The 15,879-nt window shown below is 42.9% G+C and overlaps 1 protein-coding gene across 9 annotated transcripts in view; it reads left to right on the forward strand.

The window, feature by feature from the left end:
- Positions 1-11,731, forward strand: part of LLGL2 (LLGL scribble cell polarity complex component 2) — a 33,423-nt gene extending 21,692 nt beyond the window's left edge. For 2 of the 9 annotated variants that reach the window (XM_042802625.1, XM_042802627.1), the window contains exons 11-27: positions 1,350-1,567; positions 2,065-2,132; positions 3,142-3,295; positions 3,404-3,508; positions 3,750-4,042; positions 4,299-4,452; positions 4,785-4,935; positions 5,627-5,743; positions 6,271-6,437; positions 7,188-7,452; positions 8,180-8,330; positions 9,075-9,112; positions 9,585-9,632; positions 10,155-10,197; positions 10,430-10,487; positions 10,923-10,984; positions 11,361-11,731. In XM_042802625.1, coding sequence (XP_042658559.1) covers positions 1,350-1,567; positions 2,065-2,132; positions 3,142-3,295; positions 3,404-3,508; positions 3,750-4,042; positions 4,299-4,452; positions 4,785-4,935; positions 5,627-5,743; positions 6,271-6,437; positions 7,188-7,452; positions 8,180-8,330; positions 9,075-9,112; positions 9,585-9,632; positions 10,155-10,197; positions 10,430-10,487; positions 10,923-10,976 — 2,084 coding nt within the window. In that variant the 3' untranslated portion in view covers positions 10,977-10,984; positions 11,361-11,731. The remainder of the gene's footprint in view (positions 1-1,349; positions 1,568-2,064; positions 2,133-3,141; positions 3,296-3,403; positions 3,509-3,749; positions 4,043-4,298; positions 4,453-4,784; positions 4,936-5,626; positions 5,744-6,270; positions 6,438-7,187; positions 7,453-8,179; positions 8,331-9,074; positions 9,113-9,584; positions 9,633-10,154; positions 10,198-10,429; positions 10,488-10,922; positions 10,985-11,360) is intronic. The other 7 variants (XM_042802626.1, XM_042802628.1, XM_042802629.1 and 4 more) reach the window with 7 other exon arrangements.
- The last annotated feature ends 4,148 nt before the right edge of the window (positions 11,732-15,879 follow it).

Here is a 15,879-nt window from a genome sequence, read left to right on the forward strand (position 1 = left end):
TTTGCAGGGAAAAAATTATTGTTAAAACAGAACATCTTTGATTGATGTTGGCAGCAGCAGACAGAGTGCAGGGCTGATCATGCATAATGTAGTACAGGTATGATATTACTTGTTCTGTTCATAAGTCCTGTGGGCAACTGCAAGTGACAGCACATAAGAAAGCAAAGTAAAACTGAATATAAAACATTTTTTTGTCATGAAGAAACTGAACTGATGAGTGGTGTGATATGGCTGTGGCTAGTCAGAGGTGAAACTTGGGGTGTCTAACTAGAATGGTGCCAGGTACTAATTACTTGAAGTTAATTTTGCTGAGTGAACAGCCTTGGTATGTGCTTGCTTATACACGTGCCTTCTTGCAAGTATATTCCAGGTAATCAGACAACTAAAGAAGGGAAGTACAAGTACAGGTTAGCAGGGAAGGTCAGTAAAAAGATGCTGGTTTGCTTATGGCTCACTGATTATCATATCACTCCCCCCTATGTGACACATTACAGCTGTGTATTCACTTAGGTGTCTGTAGTTGTCTTAATTGTTATTTGTGTGAACTGATTAGTGGGTTTGGTTTTCCCCACCAGTTGCCACTGTGGCTGTCTCATGAATGTTACTGCAGTACTATCCTTGTAGACTAAATTTTTTTCACCTTAATTCTAGTTGCAATGAAAAATCTTAATTTCTTGGTTATGTCAGGTGTCAGTCACCTGTAAAGTTACATTAACAGCTTTATTTTGTTTGTAATCTTATCTAATATACATATGAATATATATTAGATGATGTACCCACTCATTAAAAAAGAAAGTCCAGAGAATGTTTCATAACATATGAGAAACAAGGAAAACTAAAAGTAAGAGAGCTGAATTGTACATACTTGTCAGTTCAAGCAGAGGAGCATTCTGCAGAACCCAAGGCATTACTGTGTTTAAGCAGCTTAGCCTAGATGGACTGTGGTCCTACCACAGTATTAAATGGATCATTGCTGGGGTGTATGCATGTCTGTCCACTCCATGCTGTTAATTAGCTGTAGGTAAAGTCATTTGGGCTCTGGCTCTTAGAATGGTGATTATGAACTTGTGTTATTTAGCCATTCATGTTGTTAACAAATTTTCTGTTCTGGAGTGTAATCTATAAAAAGTGACTCTGACAGTCCCAGGAGTGGTGTAAAGAAATATGAATTTGCAGTAAATCTGTTAATATCTTAGAATCTACTAATGTTAGTGCCTCAATAGGCCCAGTTAAGACAGAAGCATTTAGAGGTTTTGCCAACAAAAATGTTTGTGTAGAGCACTGTGATAACAGTTTTCAAATAAGTCTTACAAGAAGCTTGTCAGCCTTAATGAATCTTATTTCTTCAGAGTTTGATGACCCTTCTGCTATGGTGGTGCTGGCAGAAGAAGAGCTGGTAGTTATAGACTTGAAAACTGCGGGCTGGCCAGCAGTCCATCCTCCATACCTGGCTTCTCTCCATTGCTCAGCCATCACCTGCTCACACCATGTCTCCAACATCCCACTGAAACTGTGGGAGAGGATTATCAGTGCTGGGAGCAAGCAGAACATTCACTACTCAAATATGGTATGGCAGCCTTGAATGTACATGTGTTCCCATGCATTTAAGAACAGCATGACTCCTCAGAATGTGGGTGGTCTGTGCTGCTGACTGCATGTGGAAGGATGAGTCCCAACAGACATCCTGCCTCTTAATAGGGTCAAGAAAGGCTTTTTCCCAGAGCACCACCAGTACAGTTACTCACACTGGGGGATTAAATGTGATATTTTTTTCACGCTTTGACAAGCTAGAAGGAAAGTCTGAGTGTTCCCAGCTGTCAGTGGTAACAAACTTCTCGTTTAGAAGCATGATGCTTTCGGCACAGCTTCTTGAGGAAATGTGTAGAGTATTTTCTAAAAAGCACAGCTGGTGTCAGAACAGGAACATCTAATCCAAACAAAAGCTAACAGCATGGACTGTTTCACTGCCACTTGCACTGAAATTCATGCTCTCCTGCTGACTGCATATTCTCTTCACACTGTCACTGCCTAGGAAGTCACAGTCTTCCCTTAATGTATTTGTAGCCGTGGCCGATTGATGGTGGCACCAACATAGCTCCAGATCCTCCGCAGAGGGACTTGCTTCTAACAGGGTATGTACTTAACTGATAACAACCAGGAAGCCCTTTCCAGTTTCTGTTGTTCCTTTTGAACTAACTGACGCTTTCCCCCGAGATTAAAGTCTGCTCATCTTGGAGGGAGAAGGCTGCAACTTTACTACAATTTCTTAAAGCTGGGCTGCTAGCTTTGTAAAGCTAACTGATTCTATTACTTCTGAGCAAATGGGTTGTGATGTCCACAGATAACCTTTAAAGTTGGTTTATTTGTAGTTTTGATGTGTTATCCTTTCCCCCCACAAACATCAGTGTAGAAATGCAGGCAGTAATCCAGACTGGTTCAAAGGGAGCAATGTAAAAGTGGAGCTTAATCTTGCAGGTTCTGAAGCATTTTTCCCCCACTTTAAACTGTTCTGAATCTCAAAAAAGAGGTTAGCTTGGACTTCTGTCTGCTTTGATCAGCCTGAACAGATCTAGCTAAGCCGTGGAAGTAGCTAGCAAGAGATGTCTCATCACATAAGAATGTATCATTTTCTTTTCGAAGCACTTCTAAGAATTTCAGTTCTTCAGACTTCATTCCTGATGCAGCACACTGTTAGAAGTCCTTAACCCCTTACCTTGGAAGAATGTTGCCAATTTTCAACTGGAGAACTAAGATTAAGACTTTATTTCTTTCCCTCCTTCCTAATAATAGTATTTCTGTCAGGATGAGTTGTTCTTTCTATATACTAAGCTTTTTTTCCTTTGCAATGCTTTTTGGAGTAATATTAAATTGTACACTGGTGTCAGATCATTGAGAACAAACTGGATTTAAAAAAAAAAAAAAAAAAACAATCTAAACCAAAACAAGACCCACAAAAAAGCCCAACAAAAAAACCCCAAAAATCTTCCTCTTGAAGCTCTGAGTTGCCACAGCTCAGGGCTTTGTAACCAGTGTGGTTTAATCTTTGACTGTGTTTTTTTTTCCCCTCTGTATATCATCTTCCTCTGGGTGATTTGCTGTTCTTCTGTATGATGTGTGTTTCTGTAATCCTCCCTCATGCAGGCATGAAGATGGCACTGTGCGGTTTTGGGATGCTTCTGGTGTCTGCTTACATCTCCTTTATAAGTTAAGCACAGTGAGAGTATTTCTCACAGACGCTGATCCCAATGACAATATGAACACCCTGGGTGAGGATGAATGGCCTCCACTTCGCAAGGTAAGATAGCTGTTGGTTGTGGAAGCTTTCTGAAAATCTGAAGAGTTTTAATTCTTGTCCTAGTTAATGCATCTGCAAAGATCAGCTGTTGTGTATTCTCTTGCCTAGGTTGGTACCTTCGACCCTTACAGTGATGATCCTAGACTTGGGATCCAGAAGATCTACCTGTGTAAATACAGTGGATACTTGGCTGTCGCTGGCACAGCAGGACAGGTATTGAAATATAAAAAGTCATCATAAACCTTGCTTTTAGTGCAGGTTGCAAAATTTGAAATACTCATTTCTCTAGTGGTAAATAGATCTGTTGCTGGAAATGTTTGCATTTTAGACATTATCTAATGCTATTTATCTGCCCTGGGAGATGCTGTAGGTTTGCAGCTGCTGAGAAAGCCTGCAGCTTAGAGGACTGCTTACATAGTAAAAGCTGTATCAAAGTTTGTCCTCTTCATTTCAGGTACTGGTGATGGAACTGAATGATGAAGATGCAGAACATGTTGTGGACCATGCTGAAGCAGATCTCCTGCAGGACCAAGAGGGCTATCGATGGAAAGGTCATGAGAAACTAAAGACTCGAGATGGACCTGTTCGATTTGAAGCTGGTTTTCAGCCGTTTGTCCTTGTTCAATGTCAGCCACCAGCTGTGGTCACCTCATTGGCCCTTCACTCTGAATGGAAGCTTGTGGCCTTTGGTACTAGTCATGGTTTTGGGCTTTTTGACCATCAGCAGAAGCGACTGGTCTTTGTCAAGTAAGTGTTTTCTTTCTAGGAGGTCTGTGGTAATCCTCTGTCAAAGATGGCCTGGAATTGCTAAAAAAGCAAGTAATGAGAAGTGATTTCTCAAGAGCAGTCAGTGTAGCAAGAAGCCCTGCCTCACTGGACTCTGTCTTTGAAGATATTCAGGAATCTATAAGCATGTTTTTACGTTTGTGTGTCCTGTTGGATTCTTGGGAGTGATTGCCACCCCGTAAAAAGTGACCACATGCCTACTGTCTCCCTCTTTCAGGTGTACACTACATCCCAGTGATCAGTTGGCCTTAGAAGGCCCACTGTCTCGGGTGAAATCTTTGAAGAAGTCCCTCCGTCAATCATTCAGACGGATCAGAAGAAGCCGTGTGTCCAGTAGGAAGCGACGAGGAGTTAGTGGAAATGCCTCAGAGGTGAGGGGTCTACCTTTCTGGGGTCTTGTCTGTTTACAGCTTGGAGCATGCAGAGTCCTGATTAGACTGCCTAGAGCAGGAGGTGGTCTGCGGTCCTGCTGTGGTATTAGTAGCTATTGGTATAAGGGCAGAAATGGCAATTTCTGGTGCTTCTATCTGTTAGATAAAAATTGTCACATTTTTAGAGAAGATGTACTGTTGAACATAAGATGCAGAATACATGCATTCACTGGTATGATGCTGCTTTCCCTTTCTACTGCTGCCACTCTTACTGTTTCTCCCTCTCTCCTATGTCTTTATCTGACTGACAAAATGTCTCCTTTTTTTTGAAGGTGCAGGAAGCAAACGCCAAATTTGACCAAGACACATTGCAGGAAATGGAACTAGCTCCAGTCCAGCGGAAGATTGAAGCCCGGTCTGCAGAAGACTCTTTCACTGGCTTTGTGCGAACCTTATATTTTGCGGATACCTTCTTGAGAGACAGTGAGTAGAAGAAGCATCTCTCCTTTCTTCTGAATGCATTTTTCTTCCTCCTGCCAAGGAATGTATTAGGATTTACTGCCAGGAAAATTCAGTACCTCCTGTGTCCTACTTTGTGCTATGCTGAAAAACTAATATAGAACAAGAGCATATGTTGTCATGCAGAATTATTATTTAGCCATTCTAGCTGCTGGCTGATCCAAGGCAAGTAGTAGTTTGTCCTTGGATGCAGCCTTTATGTATGGTTTTCAAATGTGTTGAATGATATGTGACTTCTTAGTATAAGCTTTTTGTTGTCTCTTTACTCTAAAGTTCACCTCTGCCCCCAGCAGAGCCTTTTAATTTTGGTGAGGGTGGTGACTGGTTGTGTATCAGAGCCCAAACTGATATCATGCATAAGTTTACTCTGCTCATATGTGATGTAAATATGTGAAAACTGGATGTAGCAATTGTGGTGTCTGATGCAAACAGCCCTGTGTTTGCTTCACTCACATGCCATGTCCTTTATCGGAGCAGCTGATGGACATGCACTGGGAAGAGAAGTGCTAAGAACCCGCAGCTTGCCTGGCAAGTTGGCCCTAATATAAAGATATTTAGGAAGTAAACAGAGGGAGGATGTGTGTAGCTAGTGGAAAGCAGTTATCCAAGGATGTCACAGATGGTGCCTTGCTCATGAGCCTTCTTGTTGCTCCAGGCTCCCGCCACTGCCCGTCCTTGTGGGCAGGCACCAATGGAGGTACAGTCTACGCCTTCTGTTTACGTGTTCCTCCAGCAGAGAGGAGGATGGATGAACCTGTCAGGGCTGAGCAGGGTAAGTATACCTTGTGAAAGCAAGATCTTAATGGATCTGAGCTATCACCCGTATAACCAGGAGTTACATACAGAAAAGCAAGGTAGCTCAATTACTGCTGTTATCAGTGAGAGTGGAGCTAAATGAGCAGTGTCTGAGCTAAGCAATGCTCACTACAGCAAATGAACTGAGGAGTGAGTGAGCTCCAGCACTGCTTGACATGCTTCAGCCTCATTTTCTACTGACTTCAGAAATTTTAATTTGCGTCAGCTGTCATTGAAGTTTGCCATCAAGCCTCAGTGCACATGCACCTTATTCTGACAGCTGGACCTGCTATCTTTATGTAATAATACTTACTGTTTAACACAGACCGGGTCAGACCAAATACCCTTTAAGTACTACATCTTTTTAGGCAGGGTTTCTATAACCACATTGTATAAGACTCCAGCTCTGAGAGGATGTGACTGAGGTTCTAACACAGTGTCTCTGACCAGACTCCTGCTTGTTTTTTCTGTTTGTTTCTTTTCCTCCTTATCTTGCTTGTCTAGCCAAAGAGATTCAGCTGATGCACAGGGCTCCTGTTGTGGGTATACTTGTCTTGGATGGACACAGTACTCCCCTCCCAGAACCTCTAGAAGTAGCACATGACCTTTCTAAGAGTCCTGATATGCAAGGCAGCCATCAACTGTTGGTGGTGTCTGAAGAGCAATTTAAGGTAAATATCACTCAGGAGGTGCATATGGGCTGTGCAGAAAATCTGTCAAAGCACTGAGCAGCGCTCAGTGGAAAGATAACTCTTGGAAGTGCTTATTCTTCTGTGCCTGAATAACACCCCTGGGACAATGTTCCTGTTTGGTGCAGTCCATAAATCAGGTGTGTGCTGACAAATTGGGTATTCAGCATAGTGGTGCACACGCTGAACATAGACCTTTTATTTCCATATTACATTATACTCTTGGACAAAGCTGCTTCTGCTTTTGGGAAAGATCTTTTGCTGTGGTTAGTACAGAAGCAGGAATTGGTAGGCATTTGTATGAAGCAACTAAAAATCTTCTGGATTTGCACACTAACTAGTCAGCATAAAAGAGACGACTTGAAGTAGCTTGTTGTAGGCTGGCCCTGTTTTTTTTAATGTGGAAGAGCATACAGTTAGTGTAAACCCTGTTCTGTTTCTGTAATAATTTGTAGCCAAATATGCAGGGGTTTTGAAAGAACTAGGGAACAAATGCAGTTTGCAGCCTGAAGGGTAGAATTGCTTGATGTCGGAACAGAAACAGATTCTCACACTGACTGTGGCTGATTACTATTTGTCCTGTGAGCAGGGAGCCAGGTTGACTCAGATTACACCTGTGTGTAGTCACTGTGAATGAAAACACTGTTAAAGGGAGGGAGCAGCAGATGTCCTGGGGTGCGGCTGCTGCCATTGTGTAGGAAAGAGATGTCAGTGTCTTGTTTCTATTGACAGGTATTCACATTACCCAAGGTTAGCTCCAAACTGAAGCTCAAGCTGACAGCCCTGGAAGGCTGTAGGGTACGAAAGGTGACGGTTGCGAACTTTGGCAGCTGCAAGACTGATGATTACAGCGAGAATGACCTGGCTGTCCTGACTAACCTGGGAGACATTCAGATCATCTCACTGCCCTTTCTCAAGTTACAGATCCGCTACCCTTGCATCCGCAAAGAAGATGTGAGTGGCATTGCATCCTGCGTCTTCACCAAATATGGCCAAGGTAAGGTGTGCTTCGCCTGAATCATCTACCTTTGTTGTGTGTTTGAGACAATAGAAAAGGGATTATAGGGTTTACTTTAGACCTGGCTGGGTATAGATGTGAATACTATGTAAATATGTCCATTATATGTTCCTGGCCAGTACTAGTTGCCAGCAAGTACTGACATGTGAATTGGCAGAAGCAGAAGTGAGTTTATTCCATTGTTGTTAATGAATACACTGGTTTTCAGATAACAGGTTGGATGTGCCCCATAGGTAGCTTCCATCTGGCCACCCTCCTCTTATCTGGGGTGGAGAGAATGGCTGTTCAGGCAGCAGGCACTGGAAATGCCTGCATTGTGCCTCCTATACATGCCTGTAGCTTAACACTCAAATTGAAAAATGGGGATCCAACATCCTATAGCTGCTGAAGGTGGATCGCTGCTTTGCAGTTCAGTTTTTACACTTTTCTATGCTGCTTTTTATGTCATCACAGGACAATACAATTATCTCTCAGCATAATCTTAAATTGTCCAGTGTAGACTAACCAATCCTTGGGAAACTGGGATATCTTCCTCAATGATTCCTCCTCGTTTAGTAGCTAGGAAGAAATGCAAACCCTTTCTGCCAAACATAGATCTGTTTGGGTTTTGTTGTGGGCTTTTTTTTTTTTTTTTTCTGGATCACCTCTAGTTCTGCAACTGTATTCTTGGACTTGAGATTGCTTATAAATTCCCAATCATCTTTAGGTTTCTATCTGATCTCACCATCGGAGTTTGAGAGGTTTTCTCTTTCTACCAAATGGTTAGTGGAGCCCCGGTGCATTGTGGACATGCCAGAAGTTACAAGCAACAATCACGTACACAAGTCTGGCATGGAGAATGCTGCAAGAAAATCCAGGTAAAGTCTGTAAAACCCTTGCACGCTGACTGTGTCTAAGTAGTGAGATCTACTCAGCTGTTTCCAACAAAGTTTTGTATTTTATAGAGAATGCAATTTAAAAAAACAAAACAAAAAAACAAAAACAAAACAAAAAAAACAAACAAAACAAAAAAAACCAAACAAACAAACAAAACAACAACAAAAAAAACAAACACAAACTTGGAAGTCTGTTAACAACACTTAGATGAATTGGCGTCAGGAAATGTAACCTTTTCCCTGATGGTTTTCCTACTTGCAGTGCAGCTGGTGGGACAAAGTAGTGAAGCACTGGAATTGGTATCCCTAAGCTAGAGTTGTAAGCTGCAAGCTCTGGCTTGCTTTACTTGTTCCCTAAGATGTGTCTGACTGATACCGGACTCTTGCATACTTCAGGGGCTGCGTGTTACTGATGAGGCTGAACTGTTGCTCTGAAGAGAAATCCAGTGTTCCTCCTGTCCTCTTGGAACATCACCAAATAACAGTAGATCTGACACTCATGGAGATCCTATAGGACTTTTATTTCAAAAGTTTAAAAATGTTCTCTGGTGCCTGCAAACTTCTGCATCAGCAACATGTGATGAAGCCCTTCCTACCTTCTTGCCCAACAAACCATTTAGTTAGCATGCACCTCAGCCTCTTGTAGCTGCCAGGAGTATACATGAATGCTCTGCACCCCTTTGCCTCAGAGCCCCTGATTGTCTTCTGCCTCCTTTACTTTTCTAGGGGATCAGGAATGAGTTCGGGTGACTATGGAGAAGACGGTAAGCAAAAAATAATTGTACTGGATGTATCATGGTGACATGTGAACCTGAAACATCTTTCCTATTGCTATAGTTGATATTTTCTACCTAAAAAAGGTGAAAGTAAAGAGGGACATGAGGGAAACATTGTGACCTGCCCGGACACAGTAGTTGCTAGCTCTAAAAGTAAGTTGCAGGTGGCCAGATTGCCTTGGAGGGATAGAACGTAGTTTCTGCTGGAATGAAGAGGCTGTGGAAAGATAAATTTTGAAATTACAGATGAGATCTTATATTAGGACTGCTGGAAAATACAGTTCAGTATGTGAGAGGCTTAAGAATTAGCTGTGAAGCATTCAGTAAAGTCAAAAGGTATTAACAGGGGGAAAAAAAAAAAAAAGAATCCATTTCTGTTGTGGGTTTCCAAAATTGCACATATTTCATGAAACAGGGAAAATATTGTTAGGTAAAAGCTTTTTTCCTACTCTTTTTTTAGAAAGAAAGTCTGGGAGGCTGATGGAACATGCCTTACTCAATGACGAAAGTGAGTGAGATGGAGTCTTGCTACTGCCAGGGCAGGTGCCTTTCTGGGTGGGAAAAGAAGCAAGCTGCTGGGAATTTTGTGGATTCCAGTACTTAGTTCCAATTACAGTAGACTGGTAGAAATACTGGATTTTCATCAATCAGAAGTAGTGAGGGGTTGGACAGATAGTCATGCCCTCAGGCAGGGGTTGTTCTGCATAGCTGCATTTCACTGCTGTGATAAGAGAAGGATCTTTAGTTTCCAATAGGATCTGTAAAATGACAGCTGGGACAAACTGTTCGTCTGGGGCTCTGGTACACTGGGACTGGCAACATTTCCTCTGGCAAGTGACTGCTTCAGTCCTTTATGCCAGCCCGTTCTGTAAAAATCTGGTACTGTTGAAGAGGCAGTGGTATTATAAGGTCTGACCTCTGTATTGTGGGAGGCAGGTTTTAAAGGCAGAGAGGTGGAATGTGGCTAGGCTGCTGCCTGAAAGCAGATCTCCACTGGTTTGCCTCACTGCTTTAACCCTCTGCTTTCCAGAAGTCCTGAAGGAGATCCAGAGTACTCTGGAGGGGGGGAGAGGGTGAGTATCAACCAACTTCTGTTCCTAATGGGAGGGGCTAGCAAGGGAGGGCATTTCTAGTCAAAAGCAGGGGGATGGCCGACATCATGACAGGGATGCTTGTGCTGGAATCTGGTCATGTATGTGTCCCACAAACTACCAAAGGACAATAGTAAGAGAGGCAGGTTCTCTTTCACATGTTGTCCCTTGATGTTTTTTATGAATAATGCTTTGTCTCTTTCTCTCCGAAAAGCAGGAGAGATCACATTCCCACATCCCAAAGGAACAGGACTCTGAGTATTCGCATACAGGTTTCTATTTGTGTCAACCCATACTGATCTAAGGGCAGGCCACATGGGCTTAGTTGGTCGAGGATGGGACTCTGGAGTTTTAATCCTGGCTTGACACTGTCACTTGGACGTGTTCAGTATCTCTGCTCCCATTCTGTCTATACAAAAGAGCTAAGCTACCACCATGGGTGCGGGGCTTTATCTTGTCTCCCTAGAATACTGATGTTCAGGTGACAGGGGCTACGGAAGTGTAGACAAAGGACTACTGTTTGCAACGGATGCAGGAAGCTTGGTGGGATTGGTAACTGCTGGTGTGTAAGGATAAGTGACTGCCTGACACGCTCTGCTCTGTGCACTTCCTCTGGACACTACCTAATCCTGGTCTTCTGTCAGCAGCTGGGAGTGGATGGGATGATACTGCATTGCAATAATGAATCTTTTCTTGTGTCATTGCAGGAGCTATGCAGAAAGAAATTTGGCAAGAAGTCCATTAGGTCATGGACTAAGTAATGGAGGAGGTAGGTGAAGCTAAAGATACTTCAGGCCCAGTGAAGTAGCCAAAGGAAGCAGAAAGTAGAATTAAGTTTCTTTATAAGATTCAGTTTATTTAAATGGTTTGGTTTTAGTGCAGAACTCTGATCAGAATTTTCAGGATAGGAATCTGCTGGCTCAATGTTGTACTAGCACTGTTATGTGCCACATGAATAAATATGCTGCATCATTTTTAAAGAGCTAAAAATCCTTTAAAGTTTCCTGCCTAACTCTTAACCTTACCGTAAAGCAAGTTGGAGAGGTAGCCAGAGCTCATGGCTCTGAGTATATCACATTGAGTATATCACATTAGCTTTCAACTTCTATTTTCTAAAGTGCTTTTTGCATTATTTTATCCCAAAGCAGATTGACCAGGACTCATCAGACTTTCTGGCATTGGATTGAGTGCCATAACACTACTGATTGGGCAAACCGTCCCAGGGGAGAGGGCACCACCACTGCTCCCTGCATCTCAGGCTAGTGAGCTGCAACTTGCATGCGTATGCATGCCTGCCTCTGCCTCCCCTTTTAGTGCCTCATTAGAGACATCTCCTCTTGGAGCCCGCCTTGCATTAGGACAGAAGTGGATCACCAGGTCTGATGCACCACAAGCCTCTGAGTACATCTAACTTTTAAATGTTTGCACATTTCTCTTTTCTACTGGGCTGGGTTTTAAATTATAAATGTTACTGCCTTGGTGCAGGATTTTAATAAACGCACACTGTTACCTCCAACTGGTTTAAAATTATTTTTTGTACAATTTTTTAAAATCATATGGGTATTTCAGTTTTAACGGAAACATTTTAGAAATTTACTTTTTAAAAAAAAACAAAACAAAACCAAAACATTAAATAATATATACTAGATTCCTGTGACTGCTGTATGTGGTATCTGAATGAGTAATTTTGGTTTTTGTTATGGTACTGTTAACTGGCTTTATGGATTTGGGTAGAATCTATTTTTGTAGCCATTCAAATCAGAGGAATACTAATTGATCTTGATTTTTGTTTCAACACTACATTGCTCTTTTTTGGAAATAAAACTCTGAATTCCCTTATGTGATCCTTGTCTGCTCTCATATCTATTACATTAGCAGCAGTCTCATGCTCACTTACCCCTTGAAGAAGGTGGAGCTGTCCCTCTGAGCTGTAGAGGCAAAGAACACTCCTGGAGATTAAGTGTTCTAGTTAAGCAAGGTGGTGGTTTGGAGAAGACAAATGTGGCAAGCAAACTGATTGTTATCACTGCCTGCAATCCATACATTTTGTTGCTAAGAAAGGGCGCTGGTTAAGATTATAGTCCCTAGCAGGTCATCTGCTAGTTTGTCCTGAAATAACTTGGGTGATAACACACTGAAGGGAGAAACAGTTACCTATCTGGCAATGCTGCTGTACTAGTCAGCCAATGCATTTTGCATTGAACCTGCTGAAACTCTGCGTAGAGCAGTTCATTATTGTTCAGACTTCTTGGTTCCTTTGTCCCTGACCTAACACCACTTCCTTCTTTTCCAGCTAAGAAAAAGCACAGAGTAGTCTCAGATTTCTCTTCTGCATCTTGCTTGTAGCACTATAAGAGTCAGTGAGAATTAACTCCTCCCAGATGGGGTGCTGAGCTGTCATCCTTGGCATGCTTTGAAACCTCTCCTTGGAAGCCCATTTATTTTAGGATCTCTTTGCTTTCCTGAGCAAGGCGGATGGATCCTTCCTTTCCTAGAGAGCCAGGGTGGCACTTTTTCTTCTGAATATGGTTGCAGAGTTGCTGTTGCTCAGGTGTTGTTTCAGGCACCCTTCCTTCTAGGAATACTAGTATCTCCTTTATTGCTAATGAGGTTTGAGAGAACCTTCCCTCCTACTCAGCATGGTCTGATAAACTATTTTCTATTTCCTCATTTCTACTAGCTACATTATTTCCTTGTTTCTATTGCTGCAGGATTGAGGCTAACAGAAAGGTGGGCTGCTGTTTTCCACCTCTTATGCCAGGTACTGATGCTGCAAATTTACAGGAAGTTATCATTTAATCCGCAGCTTCTGAGCTGGTGTGATCCTGTACACGTGCATCATCCTGGTGCACCCAGCTGCTTCTTTCTACTCTTTGCAGATGGACTGATTATAATGTTTTTTCTGAGTATTTCATTTGCTGGCAGGCTTGGGGTGAGTGATGTGGCAGTCCTGCTCAAAGGGCACTTTATAACTTCTCCCCATTTTCACCCACATAACTTGAAAAATCCAGTAGGCCCATTGAAAGAGTTAGAGAAGTCACAAAAATGCTTTCATAATTTGTATACCTTAAAGTGAATTTAGATTTAAAAACAAAACAAAAAAACTTTATCCAGGCTTCTTGTTGTTTTCCTGAAAGCACAAACCAGACTATTAATGGGATTGAGTAGTTTAGGATGTGTGCTGATATATGGCAGATTTGTCCTAGCAGTGCTTTGAAACATATAGCTGAAGGACTCACTGGAGTAAGCTGCTTGACCTAATTGTTGTGAGTAGAGGTATTAAGAATCCTTTTAGATCTGCCATGCCTAAAATACAGGAGAAATAGCAAAGGGGCAAAGCAGAAGACTGGAACTCCTGTGTTGTGCTTTCAGTTATGTTCTGAGCTAAGCAGGAGAGGACGGAAAGCCTCATGACATTCAGAACTAGGCTGTGGGGTTTCTTTTTGTGCTGTGAGAAAACCACTAGCAAGTAAAATCAGTGGTGGGATGAGGTGTTCATAAAGGATGTGGTCTTCAGTGAATATCTGTAAGCAGTTTTTGAATGTAATAGGGAAAAAAGTCCCTCTCTATTTCTCCCTTTCAGGAATTGCCTTCTGAGTCTTGCTGTTGCCCTTAGTCTGCCCATCAGCTGACAGTAATCATAATAGCCTGTTTCTGATCAGAGGATTCAGCTGCTGCCAAACTCCTTGAGTTTTGTGCCTACCTCTACTTTTCACTTGAACTTCCCTTGTCTGGGATCTGATAGAAGCTTGCTGTATCCAAGAGCTAATGCTTAATGCTTGGAAGCACTCTGAGGGCTCATTGGCCCTTATTAACATTATTGTCAGCCAGGTTTTGGCAGTGTTCTCCCCTTCTGCTTTATGCAGCCTCACTGGGGTCTGGCACCGTAAGTGCCCCTTGCTGCAGGAGCTGAGTTGCTGTTAACACTGGCTGCCAGTGCTTGAAAAAATCCTTTCTTATAGCCATGCTGGCAGCATGTTCTCTAACCCTTGCAGACCTGTTTCTCTGCAGAGGGGAAAGTCTTGGATCACAACTAAAGAACAGCCCAAATTTTCCACATCTGAAAACACATACTGGGTACCTAATATGGGACGCTGCTTTATAGTGGCCTGAGTTTTAGGTCAAATGCTTTCTTGTAACATGAGCTTTTTTATAGGGTTGCATATTTAGTGCCAAAATTCTTTAGTCCTAGAAAAGCTTGGCCTGGGGTTCTTTTATATTTTTTTTTTTTTTTCAATAGTAATGCAAGCTTTCCTTAGATGTTTAGCAACTGAATATTTGCTGAATTTCTCTAACAATTCTATTAGAAGAACATAATGTGGGAAGGAAAAGTACTTTTCATCTTAGTCTTAAGGCCTGAGGCATGTCTGGTTAGTGAAATGAATGAAATTTTTTTTATAGCTTAATTGGTCTGTTTCTTAGAATATGGTTTATATCCATTGCAGCTAGAATAAATGCATGCCTGGACTGTAGTCCTAAATTCAGCCTGCAGAGCATGTCGTTGCCTATGTGGCCTCCTGAATTGGGATGTCTTTAATAAGAGCAGGACTGGGGTCTGGTGTTGAAGTGGCATGACTAAAGAATGAGACAGCCTTTAGTGGAAGTTTTCTTCTAAAGCCCAACAGTCCTTGCTAAGCCACATTATTTGACTTAGTGATCTCTCTTAAGCAAAGGCCAAGGTTGTGTTGCAACTGTAGCTGATTCCCTGAGGTAAGCCAGGTGAAGATTGATTCCTGCTGCCTTTGGTCACAGAAAACTTGATGCCTTCACTAACAGCCACAAGCTCCAAGTGCTTGGATTATTTCCACAGAGCACATTGACCTCTGCCTCTACCATCATGATGATGAGAGTGTTTGACAAGCTTCCCAGATTAGGTGCGAGTTACAAGAGGGCCAAGAAAAGAGGCTGCTGTAGCAGTAGGATGGACCTTGAGATCATCCTGCTGTTGATTAACTTGTTCCAACTGTTGCTTGGGTAGAAATGGTCCCTCACAAACAGAGCCACTTGCCAAACACATCTGGGTAGTGGTTTCTAGTTGAGGAAGGACCTTTTCCTTGTGCTGTGTCTATGAAGAGGGGTAGACTGAGGTGGCCTGGATTTCTCTGGTGGCAGTGGCAAAATCTGCGATGATAATAGTCAGTGGTTGCAGGGAAAGGAGGTTGTTTTCTCCACTTAACTAGTTTATCCTCTAGTTAGTCTTTCCCATGGCATGAGGAGTAATCAACTGAAGTAAATGCTGCTCTTAGTGCAAGTGATCATCTTCCACCGCCTGGCTGCGTTTAGCTGCAAGGCTGCATAGGCTTACATGTCAGGAGAGAGGGCTGAGGCCACGTCTGGGTGTCAGCAGAGTGGTGAATTTCTTCCCTCCTTGGCTGGGTGCTCCACAGCCTCCTGAGCTGAGCCTTCATTGCTTTTTATGCTTACTGTCACCACAGCCTCTGTTCAGAGATGCTTCCGGAGTGGGAGGGCTGAACCTGCCCTCTCACAGCTGCTGCAGGTCTCAGACCTCTCCTGCTGCTTCGCCGCTGAGCCATGACAGCCCTGAGGTAGGGTTCTGGCGCTTCCCGAGCGCTGCCCGCCCGCTCTCCCCGGCGGCTCGGCCGTCGCCTCACGGCGGCACGCGGAGCCTTTTCCCGCCCTTTCGTCCGCCTCGCCTCGCGGGGG

This window comes from Tyto alba, unplaced genomic scaffold (genome assembly GCF_018691265.1).
Source record: "Tyto alba isolate M040663 unplaced genomic scaffold, T.alba_DEE_v4.0 Super-Scaffold_39, whole genome shotgun sequence".
NCBI lineage: Eukaryota > Metazoa > Chordata > Aves > Strigiformes > Tytonidae > Tyto > Tyto alba.